We start from the raw sequence: 13,362 nt of genomic DNA on the forward strand, positions 1-13,362 counted from the left end.
CGCTGGGTGCCCGTTGGCTGACTCCAGCGCTGGCACTTTTGCCCGAGTTGTGAAGGGCCCTCCGACCTGTGACTCACCAAGGCGGCCACACGCAGTGGTCCTGTCAACCAGCCACCCATCCCAGACAGTGGAGGCGGCACAGGGAAAACGGGAGGGACAAACACGGAGGGCAAAGTTGCTCTCCCGGCCACAGACCACCCTTCATTCCACAGGGCTGAGCCACGGCTGGGGTAGGTGCACAGGAGTCTCCCCCTCTGCCAGCCTGCTTGGACCTTGCCCCCCCCTCTGTTTGGGACTGGGGAGGGGGCAAGCAAGCCCCAGGCGCTGAGAGACTGTGGGGAGGGGCAGGGAGGCAGGGAGTCCTGGGACTGGCTTCTAGCAGGGCAAGTCCTTGGCTGCCCCATTGCTGGCAGCACCAAGGACCCCACAGTCCTCTCCATCCTCATTCCTCCTCTTCCTCCTCTCCACCTTCCTTCCTCTTCCTCCTCCTCCTCTCCACCTTCCTTTCTCTTCTTCCTCTCCATCTTCCTTTCTCCTCCTCCTCCTCTCCATCTTCCTCCTCCTCTCCACCTTCCTTCCTCTCCCTCCTCCTCTCCATCTGCATTTAATAATAACAATAATAGTAGTACTAGTAGTAGTAAAGTTGGAAGGGACCTTGGAGGTCATCTAGTCCAAGCCCCTGCTCAGGCAGGAGAACCTATCCCATTTCGGACAAATGGCTGTCCAGTCTCTTCTTAAAAACTTCCAGTGTTGGAGCATTTACTGCTTCTGGAGGCAGGTGGTTCCACTGGTTAATTGTTCTCACTGTCAGGAAGTTTCTCCTTAGTTCCAGGTTGCTTCTCTCCTTGATTAGTCTCCATCCGTTGCTTCTTCTCCTGCCTTCAGGCGCTTTGAAGAATAGCTTGACTTGCCTCTTCTTTGGGGCAGCCCCTGAGATACTGGAAGGCTTCTATCGTGTCCCCCCTTGTCCTTCTCTTCCTTAAACTAGACATTTCCTCCTCCACTTCCTCCTCCTCTCCGTCCTCATTTCTCCTCCTCCTCCTCTCCACCTTCCTCCTCCTCCTCCCCCGTCGGAAGGCAGGGCAGGAGGGCTGCTCTTCCCCGGGTGAGCCCCTTCTCCAGGGCTGGCTGGGCTCTGATCAGGGGCTCCCGCCGCCCAGCGAGCCTGAGCATTGCAGCCGCCGCTCCGACCGAGAAAGGCGCCGTCCGTCTTAGCCCCGACGGGAGCCTGAGCCTCAGCGTGTGTGGGGGGGTGCTCCTCCGGTCCCGCGGGGCGTCCAGACCCCAGGCCGGCTCCCTCTCTGCCCCCGGGGAGGGGAAGGCCGGGCTTGGTCGGCTGCCAGCCAGGAGCACCTCGCAGCTTCCTCTCCGGGGAGGGTCGGAAGAGGCGCCCAACCTGCCCGACGGCGGAGGCTGCCTCCCTTCGCAGCGCCGCCCAGAAGGCGGAAGGAAGGCGGGGGAGGCGGAGGCGCCTGGGGGCCCCAATAAGCCAGCCGGAGGAGGAGCCCACCCCCAGGTGTGGCACGAGAGAGGGAAGCCGACGGCCAACTTGGAGGGACGCTGCCAACCCGGCGAGGCTCCGGGTTTCCCCTCCGATGGAGCTTTTCCCTTTTCCTCGGCGCAGGTTCCTCGCCCCCATGCCTCCCCCAGGCCTCTGCTGGGCCTGCCAGCTTGGGGGGCTGGCACTGGGCAGCCTGACCCCCGTCCTCTTGCTCCTGAGCTGGCACCGGGAGCAGCTCGTCCCCAGCAGCCCTGCCGCCACCCTCAGCAGCAGGACCATCTCAGCCCTGACCGACGGCTCCTTCACCTTCCGCTTCAACCGGAGCGCCTACGAAGCCCACTTCCCTCACCTGCAGTTCTACCGGTGCCAGGAGGTGATTCCCCCGGACGACGTGTGCCAGGGTCCCTCCGTGCCGCCTCTGCTGCTCCTGGCCATCAAATCCCACCCGGCGTCTAGCGGCAGGAGGGCCACCCTGCGCCGTACCTGGGCCCGGCCGGTGGAGCTGGGGGGCTTCCGGCTGCAGCCCCTTTTCCTCCTGGGGTCCACCTCCAACCAGAAGCACCTGGAGCTGGTGGCGCAGGAGAGCCGCATGTTTGGCGACATCCTGAGGTGGGATTTCTTGGAGTCCCACCACAACCTGTCGCTCAAGGAGCGCTGCTTCCTCCGGTGGGTGCACGGGCACTGCCAGCAGGCGGCCTTCGTCTTCAAAGGTAGGTGGGCAAGGGGCCCCCCGACGGGGGCTCTGTTCACACGATGCGCTCAGCCCAGCGCAGGCAAGGTCTGGAAGCTGATTGGCACCACCTGCCAAGCTGGCCTGGGTCCATCTAGAGCAGGGGCAGGCAGCCTTGGCTCCTTTATGACTGCTGGCTCAGGAATTCTGGGAGTTGAGGTCCACAAGTCATAAAAGAGCCAAGGTTGCCTACCCCTGACCTAGAGGCTGTCTGAACCCGGCAAGGGTTAACTCAGACACGCCAGGGCTTAGCGGGCTGATGGAAGCACCCAGGCAGAAGATAAGGTCTATTTTTCTTGGAACTGGATTCATTTCTGGTGAGCAAACAGGTTAGAGGTGTCTTTAGGCCAAATGGAATACAGAACGAATGAGAGGATGAACACCCTCCTCCACCCACGCTAGCTAGCAAATGAGAAAGTAGGGGAAAGTTATCTAAGGAGGGGGAGGGCAGACCCCGGACCAGGCTGCCCTCCGCACCCCTTTGCCCTCCTGCCTTCTGGGAATAGCCTTCTCTCTGTCAGCTGGGGGCCTTCAACCAGGGGGAGGGGAGCCACCTTCAACTCAGACCGCCCAAGGTCCAAAAAACGGGCAGCCCCTTTTTCTGAGAGAGAAGTCTGACAAAAGGCAGGCTTGTCCGCTCATAGACTCACCCAGGATGCCACCATGGTTAACTGCTGCTTGCAAGCATCTGACATGGAGCTGCCCTCGGGTTACCAGCCTCTCTTGTGTGTAGGCTCCCATCTTGACCTCCTGACCCTCCCCCCTGGGTGGTTTGGGTTCCAGGGTCTGAAAGCTCCAGCTGGACGCCGTTCCTTTGGGAAGGGGGTGGGGGTGACCCCAAAAGCTTGAGTGTGCAGCCCGAGGATCAGCTCGGGGGGGCAATCTGCCACCCTCCCTGGAAGTAAATACCCTGTTGCTTTTCAGGGGACGACGACTTCTTTGTGAACCCCAAGGTGCTGACCGATTACCTCCGCCGGACGCCCAACGCCTCCCACTTCATCCATGGCAACATCCAGGTCCACTCAACGGTCATGAGGGGGGGCAAGTATGCCGTGCCGTGGGACCTCTACCCTCTGGACCGCTACCCCAACTTTGCCTCCGGAGGGGGGTTCATCATGTCGCGGGTGGGGCTGGCCGCCCTGTACCGGGCCTCTCTGGAGCTGCCCGTCTTCCCCCTGGACGACATCTACCTGGCCTTCCTGACGCTGGCAGCCAAGATCCCACAGCGGCACGACGGGGCCTTCCGCGTGTGGGGCATCCCCACGGACGAGCTCTCGGCCTACCGGCGCTCTGTGTGCATCCATGGGGTCAGCATGAAGAGGATCGAGGAGGTGTGGAAGCAGCTGGAGAGGACCCCGGAGGACCCCCGGACCCCCTCTTAATGGCTGCAGGCGGACCAGGCCTCCCAGCCCCTCCCCTGACCGGTGATTAACCAGACCCTCGTGGGCCTCTGGGGCCTTGTCTGTGGAGACTGACAGTCATCCAGGCCACGGTTATCCCAAAGGGGATTTTCCAGGAGGCAACTGGACCTCCTTCTTTTGCTTTGAAGACATTTCGCTTCTCCTCCAGGAAGCTTCTTCAGCTCTGACTGGATGGTGGGGAACGGAAGGCTTGTCCACTTCAGGTGTGGCCATGTGAAGAGGGCACAAGTGGCCATAGGACCGCCCCCACCCCCGGGGAATTTTGTAATCGCTGTTACAAAAATTAGCCATACTGTCAGACCTGCCCCAACTCGGACCTTTAGGAAAGAAAGACCCTCGACTCCAATTGGTTGAAGCAACAGGTTCTTTCACTAAAGTTAAGTGGTTGCAGTGAAAATAAAGCTAGATCTGAGTGTTCACGTGCAAAGGTTTCATTTTCCCCCGTTCCCTGCCCCTCCCTTGACCATCAGTGTCCAGTAGGATGCTGTTTTGATGTTTTGGGAGCCACTTTGACGCTTGGCACCTCTCAACGCAGTTTTTTTACTCTGTTCCCAGGCCAGATGCCCTTGGTGGCTGGTTTGTTCCGGTTTGGCACTTATGGTTCTTGTCCACTCTCTCCACTCCTGCCTGAGCAGGGGGTTGGAATAGAACTAGATGACCTCTAAGGTCCCTTCCAACTTTATTATTATTATTATAGATCATTGCACAATCAGCCAGATGTTCAGACTGGATTTGGCATTTTGTCTACCTATCGAGTCCTTACCCAGGACCTGGGATAGGCAGATGTGGATGTTTGATGGTATTACAGATATCGTCGCAGGATGGAAGCAGTTCCTAATAAGGCCGCCTTTTGCAATTGACTAATAGCGAATTTGTCAATGCCAATGGTGTTCAAGTGGTGCTCCAGTTGTTTTGGGATTGCACCCAAGGAGCCTATTACTATTGGTACCACCCTTGCTTGCTTTTGCCACAGTCTTTCTATTTCTATTTGTAGGTCTTTGTATTTTGTTATCTTCTCCAGTTCTTTCTCGTCTATTCTGCTGTCTCCAGGCACTGCCACATCCACTATCCAGACTTTTTTGTCTTTCTTATCAACATTTGTTAAGTCTGGGGTGTTATGTTGCAGGTGCTTGTCTGTTTGAATTCTGAAGTCCCAGAGCAGTTTAATTTTATCATTTTCTATGATAAAAAAACAGTTTTTGCTTACAGGCAAATGATATTTTTTGCAGATCTTCCAATGCACCATTGTTGCTACTTTGTCATGCCGCTGCTTGTAGTCAGTCTGTGCAATCTTCTTGCAACAGCTTACCAGGTAGTCCACTGTTTCTTCAGCTTCTTTGCATAGGCGGCACTTACTGTCTGTTGCTGTCTTCTCAATTTTGACTTTATATGCATTTGTCCTTAAGGCTTGGTCTTGTGCAGCCAGAATTAGTCCCTCGGTCTCTTTCTTCAATTTTCCTGCTCTTAGCCATTGCCAGGTTTTATTATTATCTGCTTTCCCAGCTATTTTTTTCATGTATTGGCCATGTAGTGCTTTGTCTTCCCATGCCTCTATTCTGTTCTTCATTTGGTCTTTCTTGTAGGCCAGTTTGGTCTCTCCAGTAGTCAGTAAGCCTTCCTGATATACTAATTTCAGTGCATCTTCATCATTGTTCTTCAGATATTCTTCCAAAGCCATTTTTTCTTCTTCAACCATCTGATGTATTTGTAGCATTCCACGCCCACCTATTTGCCTTGGTAGATAAAGTCTGTCAATGTCACTGCGTGGATGAAGGGCATGATTCATTGTCATTATTTTTCTGGTCTTCCTATCCATTGCTTTTAGTTCTGCTTGAGTCCAGTCCACTATTCCAGCTGTGTACCTAATGACTGGAATTGCCCAGGTGTTGATTGCCTTTATGGTATTTCCTCCATTGAGTTTGGACTTTAAGATCTTCTTCACTCTCTTGATGTATTCACCTCTAATCTTTTTCTTGACTTCAGTGTGCTTGATGTTGTCAGCTTGAAGGATACCCAAGTATTTGTAGTAATCTTCCTCATCCAGACTCTTAATGTTATTTTCGTGGGGCATCTTGATTCCTTCAGTTTTCACTACTTTTCCTTGTTTGATAGTAAGTGTGGCACATTTGTCCAAGCCAAACTCCATTACAATATCTTGGCTATATATACGGACAGTGTTGAGCAGCGATTCTATTTCAGATGATGTTTTTCCATACAGCTTCAGATCATCCATGTAAAGGAGGTGGGATAGTCTGGCAGATGTTTTTGATGTTTGATAGCCATGTCCTGAGTTATTCAGTATTGTTGACAGAGGAAACAGTGCAATAACAAATAGTAATGGTGATAATGAATCTCCTTGAAATATTCCTCTCTTGATATTAACCTCTCCCAGCCTCTCACCATTGATCTGCAACTGTGTCTTCCATTGTGCCATCGATCTTTGCACAAATTTTCTGATGTTTCTACTGACTCCTGTTATTTCTAGGCACTTGATTATCCAGTCATGTGGCAGAAAGTCAAATGCCTTTTTGTAGTCAATCCATGCCACATTCAGGTTGGTCTTCCTTCTCTTGCAGTTTTCCAAGATCATTTTGTCTATTAGGAGTTGATCTTTTGTTCCTCTGCTATTGGGGCGGTTTCCTTTCTGCTCAGGTGGAAAGAGATTGTTTTCAACTAGATGCTGTTGTACTGCATCAGCTACCATACCAGTTAGTAATTTGAAAGTTGTTGGTAAACAGGTAATTGGCCTGTAGTTGCCTGGTGTTGCCCCTTTTGCTGGATTTTTCATTATTAGGTAGGTTTTCCCAGTTGTTAGCCACTTTTCAATTTCAACTTGTAGTATATTGTTGAACTGCTTGGTAATGAGTGGGTGTATAACAGTTAGATGTTTCAACCAAAACTCATGCAGTTCATCTTCACCAAGTGCTGATCAATTTTTGATTTTCCTTGCTCTTTTTTCTATCCTTTTTGTTGTTATTACTAGTTCTTTCATTTCAACTTCTGTTTTATTTGCATCCTTGTTGTATTTCTTTGGGTTATCCCATATCTGCTTCCAGAACTGCACTGTTTCTTCCTTGTCAGGTACTGACTGATTCATTGCAGTTTCTCCATTGATGGATTATTATTATTATTGTTGTTGTTGTTGTTACTATTATTATTATTATTATTATTATTATTATTTCCATGCTGGAACTTTACTAGCCCAATTCCTCCCTCCCTTCCCCTGCGTTTTATGGCAGGATGCCAGCAAAGCGAAGAAGCTGAAGGTGGCAGATCTGACAAATACATTTTGGGGCTGTGCTGGGCTCTCCCCACCCTCTTCCTGTATCTGGCCTTGCAATCTGCATCTCTGCTTTGGGAAGGGAGCGCAAGGCGGACCAGCCTGTCCGGCTGCAATTTTTAGAACTGGGAATTCCCTCGGCTCAGAGTGATGGAGGGGCCCTTCTTGGCAAGGAGAAAGGTTGGGTGGGGCTCTCTGCAACCGTGTGTGTGTGTGTGTGTGTGTGTGTGTGTGTGTGTGTGTGTGTGTGTTTTGGAAGGGCCAACACCTGCAGCCTCTGCACCAGCTGCCAGGGGCACACTGGGACTTCCAGAGCATCTGTTCTGCCCATGGGGCCCTTCCTGTGAGAGGTCTGGGGAGGGGCAGGCAGGTAAGCGCCCCCAGACTCAGGAGATACCATGGGGTCATTTGGGAGGGAGGGAGGGAAAGGAGTCTCCTGGAGGAGAAATGCGGCAGACCCCACCTGCCTCTGAGAGCAGGCAGGAATCTGGGGAGGGGGCTGGTGTCCATAGAGTGTGGGGAGAGTGGATGGGGGCTGCCCCATTCCAGAGGGCTCTTCTTGCAGAGATGGGGTGTGTGTGGCAGCCCCCTACTCTATGGCCGTGTTTACAGCAGCCCCCCTCCGAGGGGTTGTTCCAGGTTCTTAGCGTTGGATCCCTCCCAGCCCTGGGAGGTTAGGTAGCCTGGTCTGCTTCCTCTGGGGGTCTTTCCTCCTCACTCCCAGCCTGCCTCCATCTCGCCAGGAGGGGAGTCGGCTAATTCCATCAACCGGTCTCAGGCTGGGCCTGGGCCATGCCTGTCACCCTCACCCACAAGTTTTCCCATTGTTTCCTGTGCCCACCCCAGCTGTGGGGCTGCCCCCCCTCCCTGGAACTAGTCCCGCCCCCGAGGGGAGGAACGCAGCCTTCCTGGTGCAAAGTGCCAAGGTCTTGGCCCCTTTTCAATCAGGGATCTCCCCCAAGGGTCCCCCAAATTAAGGTGACCAACCGTCCTCTTTTAGGGAGGACAATCCTCCTTTTGTAAGTTCTCTCCTCCCTCGAAAAGTGTCCTCCTTCATGTCCTCCTTTTCGATATCTGAAGATTAATCTGCAGGGCTTTTTTTTCTCATAAAACGATCAGAACGGCGTTCCAGCACCTTTTTTTAATGTTTTTTTTTTCCAACCTTTGCATGAGCTTTCGAAAGCCAATAGGAATTGCTGCTGAGCGCGCCAAAACACCCGGCTGGCAAACTTTGCACGTGCAAGTTGTCTGTATTATTGTTGCAGGGAATAAAATGTTTCTTTTATTTACGATATTTTTTTCTTCAATTTATTTGTGTCCTCCTTTTCATTGTAAAAAAGTTGGTCACCTTACCCAAATGGGCACTCGGGAGGGGGGGGGGGCGGCAAGGCGAGCCAAGCAGAACTGGGGGGGGGGCTTTTTGCAGCCCTATTTGATCTGGGGGCAGGATTTTTGCCTTGCAGCACCCCCCCCCCACTGTGGGGTTGGACCCCTGCCTGGGCAAACCCAGCATCTATGAGACCCCTCCCCCAGCTGCATTGCATCTCTGCTCCCCTCACACACACACACACACACCCAGTGTGCTGGATGATGGACAACAGAGTCCCCCACTTGGCGAGGCTGGGCTGCCAGCCAGGCCTGCCTGCGGCCATCTTAGTTGGGGGCGAGGGCTCTCTGCGGAAATCCTCCCCCAAGATGGCTCCCGGGAGGTGCTTCAGGAGGCAGCTCCCCAGGAAGTGGGTGCCACTGGGTGTGCTTTGGGTCCGGCTGGCTTCCCTGGGGTGAAGGGGAAGGGCTGGCCAGCCATGGGGCCTGAGGCCTGAGGCCTAAAAGCCGCCTGCCTCCCTTGCAAAGCCACTTGCAAAGGGCTCCGCTCTCAGCCCCCCCCCCAACCCGGTCTGGTGCAATTTGGGGAGAGGGGAGATGGGGAAGGTTGGAGGGCTCTGGCAGGGAGCAGGCCAAGCTCCCTTTTTTTGCAGAAAAACAATTTTCTTTGCACACCCAGGGAAGAAGGACTCTGCCTCTCTCGAGCGTTCATGTCTCCATTTACAAAGGCCTGGTTTGGGGGGGGGGGAGTCTCTTGTAAAGAAATATCTGGGGCTGGAGTGTTGTCTCTGGTCCCCACAAGGGGTGACCCCTCTTTTCAGCCCAGCCATGGGTCAGTGATTAGCGGGTGGAAACTAATCAAGGAGAGAAGCAACCTAGAACTAAGGAGAAACTTCCTGACAGTGAGAACAATTAATCAGTGGAACCTGCCTCCAGAAGCAGTAAATGCTCCAACACTGGAAGTTTTTAAGAACAGACTGGACAGCCATTTGTCCGAAATGGTGTAGGGTTTCCTGCCTGAGCAGGGGGTTGGACTAGATGACCTCTAAGGTCCCTTCCAACTTTACTACTACTACTACTACTACTACTACTACTACTACTACTACTACTACTAATACTATTATTATTATTATTATTATTATTATTATTATTATTATTATTATTATTATTATTACAAAAGACACACTTGTTTGTGTCCTTGTTCTCTAAAGCCTGGCACCATTGTCCCCTTGATATCTAAAGTAAAAAATTCCTCCACCGTTTGGGTTTGGTAATGGCCGTTGATTAAGTCTGGCAATGAAAGGTGACGTTCGCAAATATGAATTGCTCCAGGATGTGTCTTTTTTTTTTTTTTTAATTTCCATGTGTGGTTGACAGGAGTAAATTATTAAGCAGAAATTTCTAATGAAGCTAAAGATCTGTAGGAGAAGCCACCTGAAAGTCATAAACTCGGACAAGTTAACTCTACACAAATAAAGATAAATAGAAGTTGCTAGCTAACCTAAACCGCAAGCAGAGGAAATACAGAAATAACTATAGGAGCCGAGCTTTGTTAACAGAAAATTAGATGGTGATAGGTAAGACGTGCACAAAGGGACTTCCTAGAACGTGGGAGCGACAGTGGTTTTAGGCAGTCCTGGTTAAGGGTGTTGAGAGCAATAGAGGAAGGGGGTGAATCTGTGTCAGGGATAGGATATAAAAATGTGTCAAACAGCTCTTTAAGATGTGGCTGGACTCCTACGTATGCTTCAGCTCACCAGGCCTTTGCAAATGCTCCTTTTCAAATAAAGTTTTGTTTCCAAGTTGGTTTTCCCAAACATTATTGACCCTCTCTGCTTTTAATCACCCCTCTGTAGACATTGCTGTAGCCCCCCCCCCCAAGTTTCTTTCCAGGCGGGGCAGGCTATGAGCATTGTGAAATGGAAAAAAAATGAAATAAAAGGTCATGTTTTTAACCTTCGCTCAGTGAATAATTGGAAATGTCAGTTTGACCCTTGTTTGTAGAGGAGCTGCTATGCATCAAAGTCATAAGTCATTTTGAAAGTTTACCGTTCATCGGTTTCAAAAGGGAACAAGTTCAAACTCATTTCTAGCCAAACAGACAGTCGGGTCCAGCACTGTTGTTTTAAGATATGAGCTTCGTTACTTCATTTGCAGGATTTTGGGCCTGCTTGCTGCCTGGGGTAGTGTGTGTGTGTGTGTGTGTGTGTGTGTAGATGTGGCTTGGCCTTCCCAGCTGCCAATGCTGACTCCAATGGGCACTGGGTGCCCAAAGTGCACCCGGGCTCTGGGGGCAGCATTTGAGGGGCAAAGCAACTTTTGGCTTCTTTGACAAGGTCTGCCAGGATGGGATTCAGTCCCGTTTGCATTAATTCCCTCGGCTCAATTCTGTTTTTGATTCCTAGGCTCAGCCACGTCTTCGTGTCGAAGTGGTGCCTGGGGCTGGCAGCTGTCCTGTTGGTCTCGTCTGCCGTGAGGAAGTGGTTCCTTTCCCCACCCCTGCCTGCGACCTTAGCCCTGACCGACGGCACCTTCACCTTTTACTTCAACTGGAGCGGCTACGAAGCCCACTTCCCTCACCTGCAGCTCTACCAGTGCCAGGAGGTGATTGCCCGGGACGACGTGTGCCAGGGATCCTCCGAGGCGCCTCTCCTGCTCCTGACCATCAAATCCCACCCGGTTTCTGGAGGCATGAGGGCCACCCTGCGCCGCACCTGGGCCCGGCCGGCGGAGGTGGGGGGCTTCCGGCTGCAGCCCCTTTTCCTCATGGGGTCCACCTTCAACCAGAAGCACCTGGAGCTGGTGGCGCAGGAGAGCCGCGTGTATGGCGACATCCTGATGTGGGATTTTGTGGAGTCCCACCACAACCTGTCGCTCAAGGAACGCTGCTTCCTCCGGTGGGCGCACGGGCACTGCCAGCAGGCGGCCTTCGTCTTCAAAGGTAAGCTGCCCAGGGCAGCAGGGGAGTGGGCTTCTGTGCTCACCCCCCAGGAGACCCTGCAGGGAGGGTGAAGGGCTCCTCACATCTTTTGGAGGCAAACCCAGTTTAGTGCTGCTGAGCAAGATGTGTCCAGCGAGGGTCAACCAAGTTGACAAAAAAATTGAAGGTCAATGTTTCATGCATTTCCCCATAATCCAGGGCTGTCCAAGCTTGGCAACTTTGTGGACTTCAACTCCCAGAATTCCCCAGACAGCAAAGGTTTCCCAGAACAATAGGGATAGGACAAATGTGGCTAGACTACCTTGTTACGTTTTTTTTTTTTTTTTTTGGATAGGGTAACTTTCTCAATAGATAGTGGGAATGCAGTAGATCAGTGGTTCTCAACCTTTTTAATGCCGCGACCCCCAACCGGTCGTAAGTCGAGGACTACTCAACCGGTCGTAAGTCCAGGACTACTCAACTGGTGCAGCCCCGTTTGCAGAAGGGGACTTTTGGCGGGCTCAGCAGGGCAGAGACAGCCTGGACAATTCCTATTGGCTTTTGAAAGCCAATAGAATTAGACTCTATTCAAGAGAATCCATTCTATTGGCTTTCAAAAGCCAATAGAATAAAAGGGAGGAGCACAGCTAAGGAAAAGGGGGGAAAAAATGGCGGACTGCGTTGTTTGGCGACCCCCGTGAAATGGCCGTTCAACCCCAAATGGGGTCCCGACCCACAGGTTGAGAACCGCTGCAGTAGATGTAATATATCTTGACTTCAGTAAAGTGAAAAAAAAAAAAAGCTGGGTGGGGAATTCTGGGAGTTGAAGTCCACAGGTCTTAAAGTTGCCAAGGCAGGACAGCCCTGCCATCATGCTTGCAGCCCCTTCAGAGGGCAGAGCCTGTCGCCTGGCACCGTCCCCTCCTTACGCCGGAGTCCTCTGAACCTCAGTAGGGAGTGCCAGCTTTATAACCACCACAGCCTGAGAAACGGCAGCCTGCCCGCCTGGTCTTGCTTTGCAGGAGAGGAAGATGTTTTTGTGAATCCCGCGGCCCTGACGAAGTTCCTCCGGCAGACGCCCAACGCCTCCCACTTCATCCACGGTTACATCCACTTCCACCCTGCCGTGAAGAGGATCGGGCGGGACGCCATCCCTCTCTCGTTCTTCCCTCTGGCCCACTACCCACACTTTGCCTCGGAAAAGGGCTTCCTGGTGCCCGGCGCCGCCCTGCCTGCCCTCTATCAGGCCTCCCTTGGGTTGCCCACCTTCCCTCTCTGTGGTGCCTACTGGGGCTTCCTAGCCTTGGCTGCCCAGCTGCCCCATCAGCACAGCGGAGACTTCCGGACCTGGGAGAAGATGCAGGACCACCTCACCACCTATCAGCGGTCTCTGGTGGTCCACGGGGTCCCTAGGGAGAGGATAGAGGAAGTGTGGCGGGAGCTCAGGGGCTCCGGGCAGTGAACCCAGCAGCAGTTGTGCCCACGACGCACCTTCCTTGGGCCAGGTCGGATTGGGGTTGAGTGGCTGCGGCTTTGGCACGGGATCCAGGAAAGGCGATGGCACCTGCCAAGACTCGTGCTTGTCAAAACCGGTTCGCTGTATTCTGTTATTAAAAAGTATCCCAAGCCGGTGTGGCTGTGTGTGAATGCTTGTAATCTCTAGACTCCAACCTTGGCAAAATTTAAGACTTATGGACTTCAACTCCCAGAATTCCCCAGCCAGCCACGGCAGAGTGGAGGCCAAGATGCCCATGGTGTCATAACCATCAATTCATCGATGAAGGAAGAAAGCAAACGAGCGCTTGTGAGCTCAGCGCAGGAGGAGAAGCACTTTCGATGGCTTTCCAGATTTTATTTATTCATTTAAAACAGGATTGTCTGACCTCAGCCCCTTTATGACTTGTGGACTTCAACTCCCAGAATTCCCCAGCCTGCATGGCTGGACCAGGAATTCTGGGAGTTGAAGTCCACAAGTCTTACAAGGGGCCACTGTCTGCCACTCCTGCTCTAGTCTAGACCATGTTCAACACTGCAAGCCAGCGTTCAAACGATCCAATGTGCACCAGGGAGAGAGGCAAAGCATGCGATTCCGATCTAAATCACACAAACGAGAGATGCACAACTTCTCAAGGGCGAACGGGGGCTCTGCTCAGCGGCCTCCAGTCCCAAGCACCCCCAGCAGAC

At 52.7% G+C, this 13,362-nt stretch overlaps 2 protein-coding genes across 2 annotated transcripts; both read left to right on the forward strand.

The window, feature by feature from the left end:
• Positions 1-1,013: 1,013 nt before the first annotated feature.
• LOC120299718 (N-acetyllactosaminide beta-1,3-N-acetylglucosaminyltransferase 3-like) lies at positions 1,014-4,069 on the forward strand. The gene is made up of 2 exons (XM_039324819.1): positions 1,014-2,211; positions 3,156-4,069. Exons 1-2 carry the CDS (start codon positions 1,596-1,598, stop codon positions 3,611-3,613), a joined length of 1,074 nt encoding a protein of 357 aa, XP_039180753.1. The 5' UTR covers positions 1,014-1,595; the 3' UTR covers positions 3,614-4,069.
• A 4,451-nt stretch (positions 4,070-8,520) lies between these two features.
• Positions 8,521-13,060, forward strand: LOC120299731 (UDP-GlcNAc:betaGal beta-1,3-N-acetylglucosaminyltransferase 7-like). Its single transcript, XM_039324847.1, has 3 exons — positions 8,521-8,668; positions 10,664-11,199; positions 12,201-13,060. Exons 1-3 carry the CDS (start codon positions 8,523-8,525, stop codon positions 12,638-12,640), a joined length of 1,122 nt encoding a protein of 373 aa, XP_039180781.1. The 5' UTR covers positions 8,521-8,522; the 3' UTR covers positions 12,641-13,060.
• The last annotated feature ends 302 nt before the right edge of the window (positions 13,061-13,362 follow it).

The sequence above is a fragment of the Crotalus tigris genome, unplaced genomic scaffold (genome assembly GCF_016545835.1).
Source record: "Crotalus tigris isolate CLP2741 ecotype Arizona unplaced genomic scaffold, ASM1654583v1 scf7180000024309.744930, whole genome shotgun sequence".
Lineage (NCBI taxonomy): Eukaryota > Metazoa > Chordata > Lepidosauria > Squamata > Viperidae > Crotalus > Crotalus tigris.

What these genes read in the sequence shown, in the direction of transcription:
- LOC120299718 (XM_039324819.1), top strand. Translation starts at nt 1,596, where the DNA reads ATGGAGCTTTTCCCTTTTCCTCGGCGCAGGTTCCTCGCCCCCATGCCT. An exon ending in GGCGGCCTTCGTCTTCAAAG is followed by an intron (nt 2,212 to 3,155) that starts GTAGGTGGGCAA and finishes GTTGCTTTTCAG; the next exon opens with GGGACGACGACTTCTTTGTG.
- LOC120299731 (XM_039324847.1), top strand. Translation starts at nt 8,523, where the DNA reads ATGGACAACAGAGTCCCCCACTTGGCGAGGCTGGGCTGCCAGCCAGGC. An exon ending in AGGAGGCAGCTCCCCAGGAA is followed by an intron (nt 8,669 to 10,663) that starts GTGGGTGCCACT and finishes TTTGATTCCTAG; the next exon opens with GCTCAGCCACGTCTTCGTGT. An exon ending in GGCGGCCTTCGTCTTCAAAG is followed by an intron (nt 11,200 to 12,200) that starts GTAAGCTGCCCA and finishes CTTGCTTTGCAG; the next exon opens with GAGAGGAAGATGTTTTTGTG.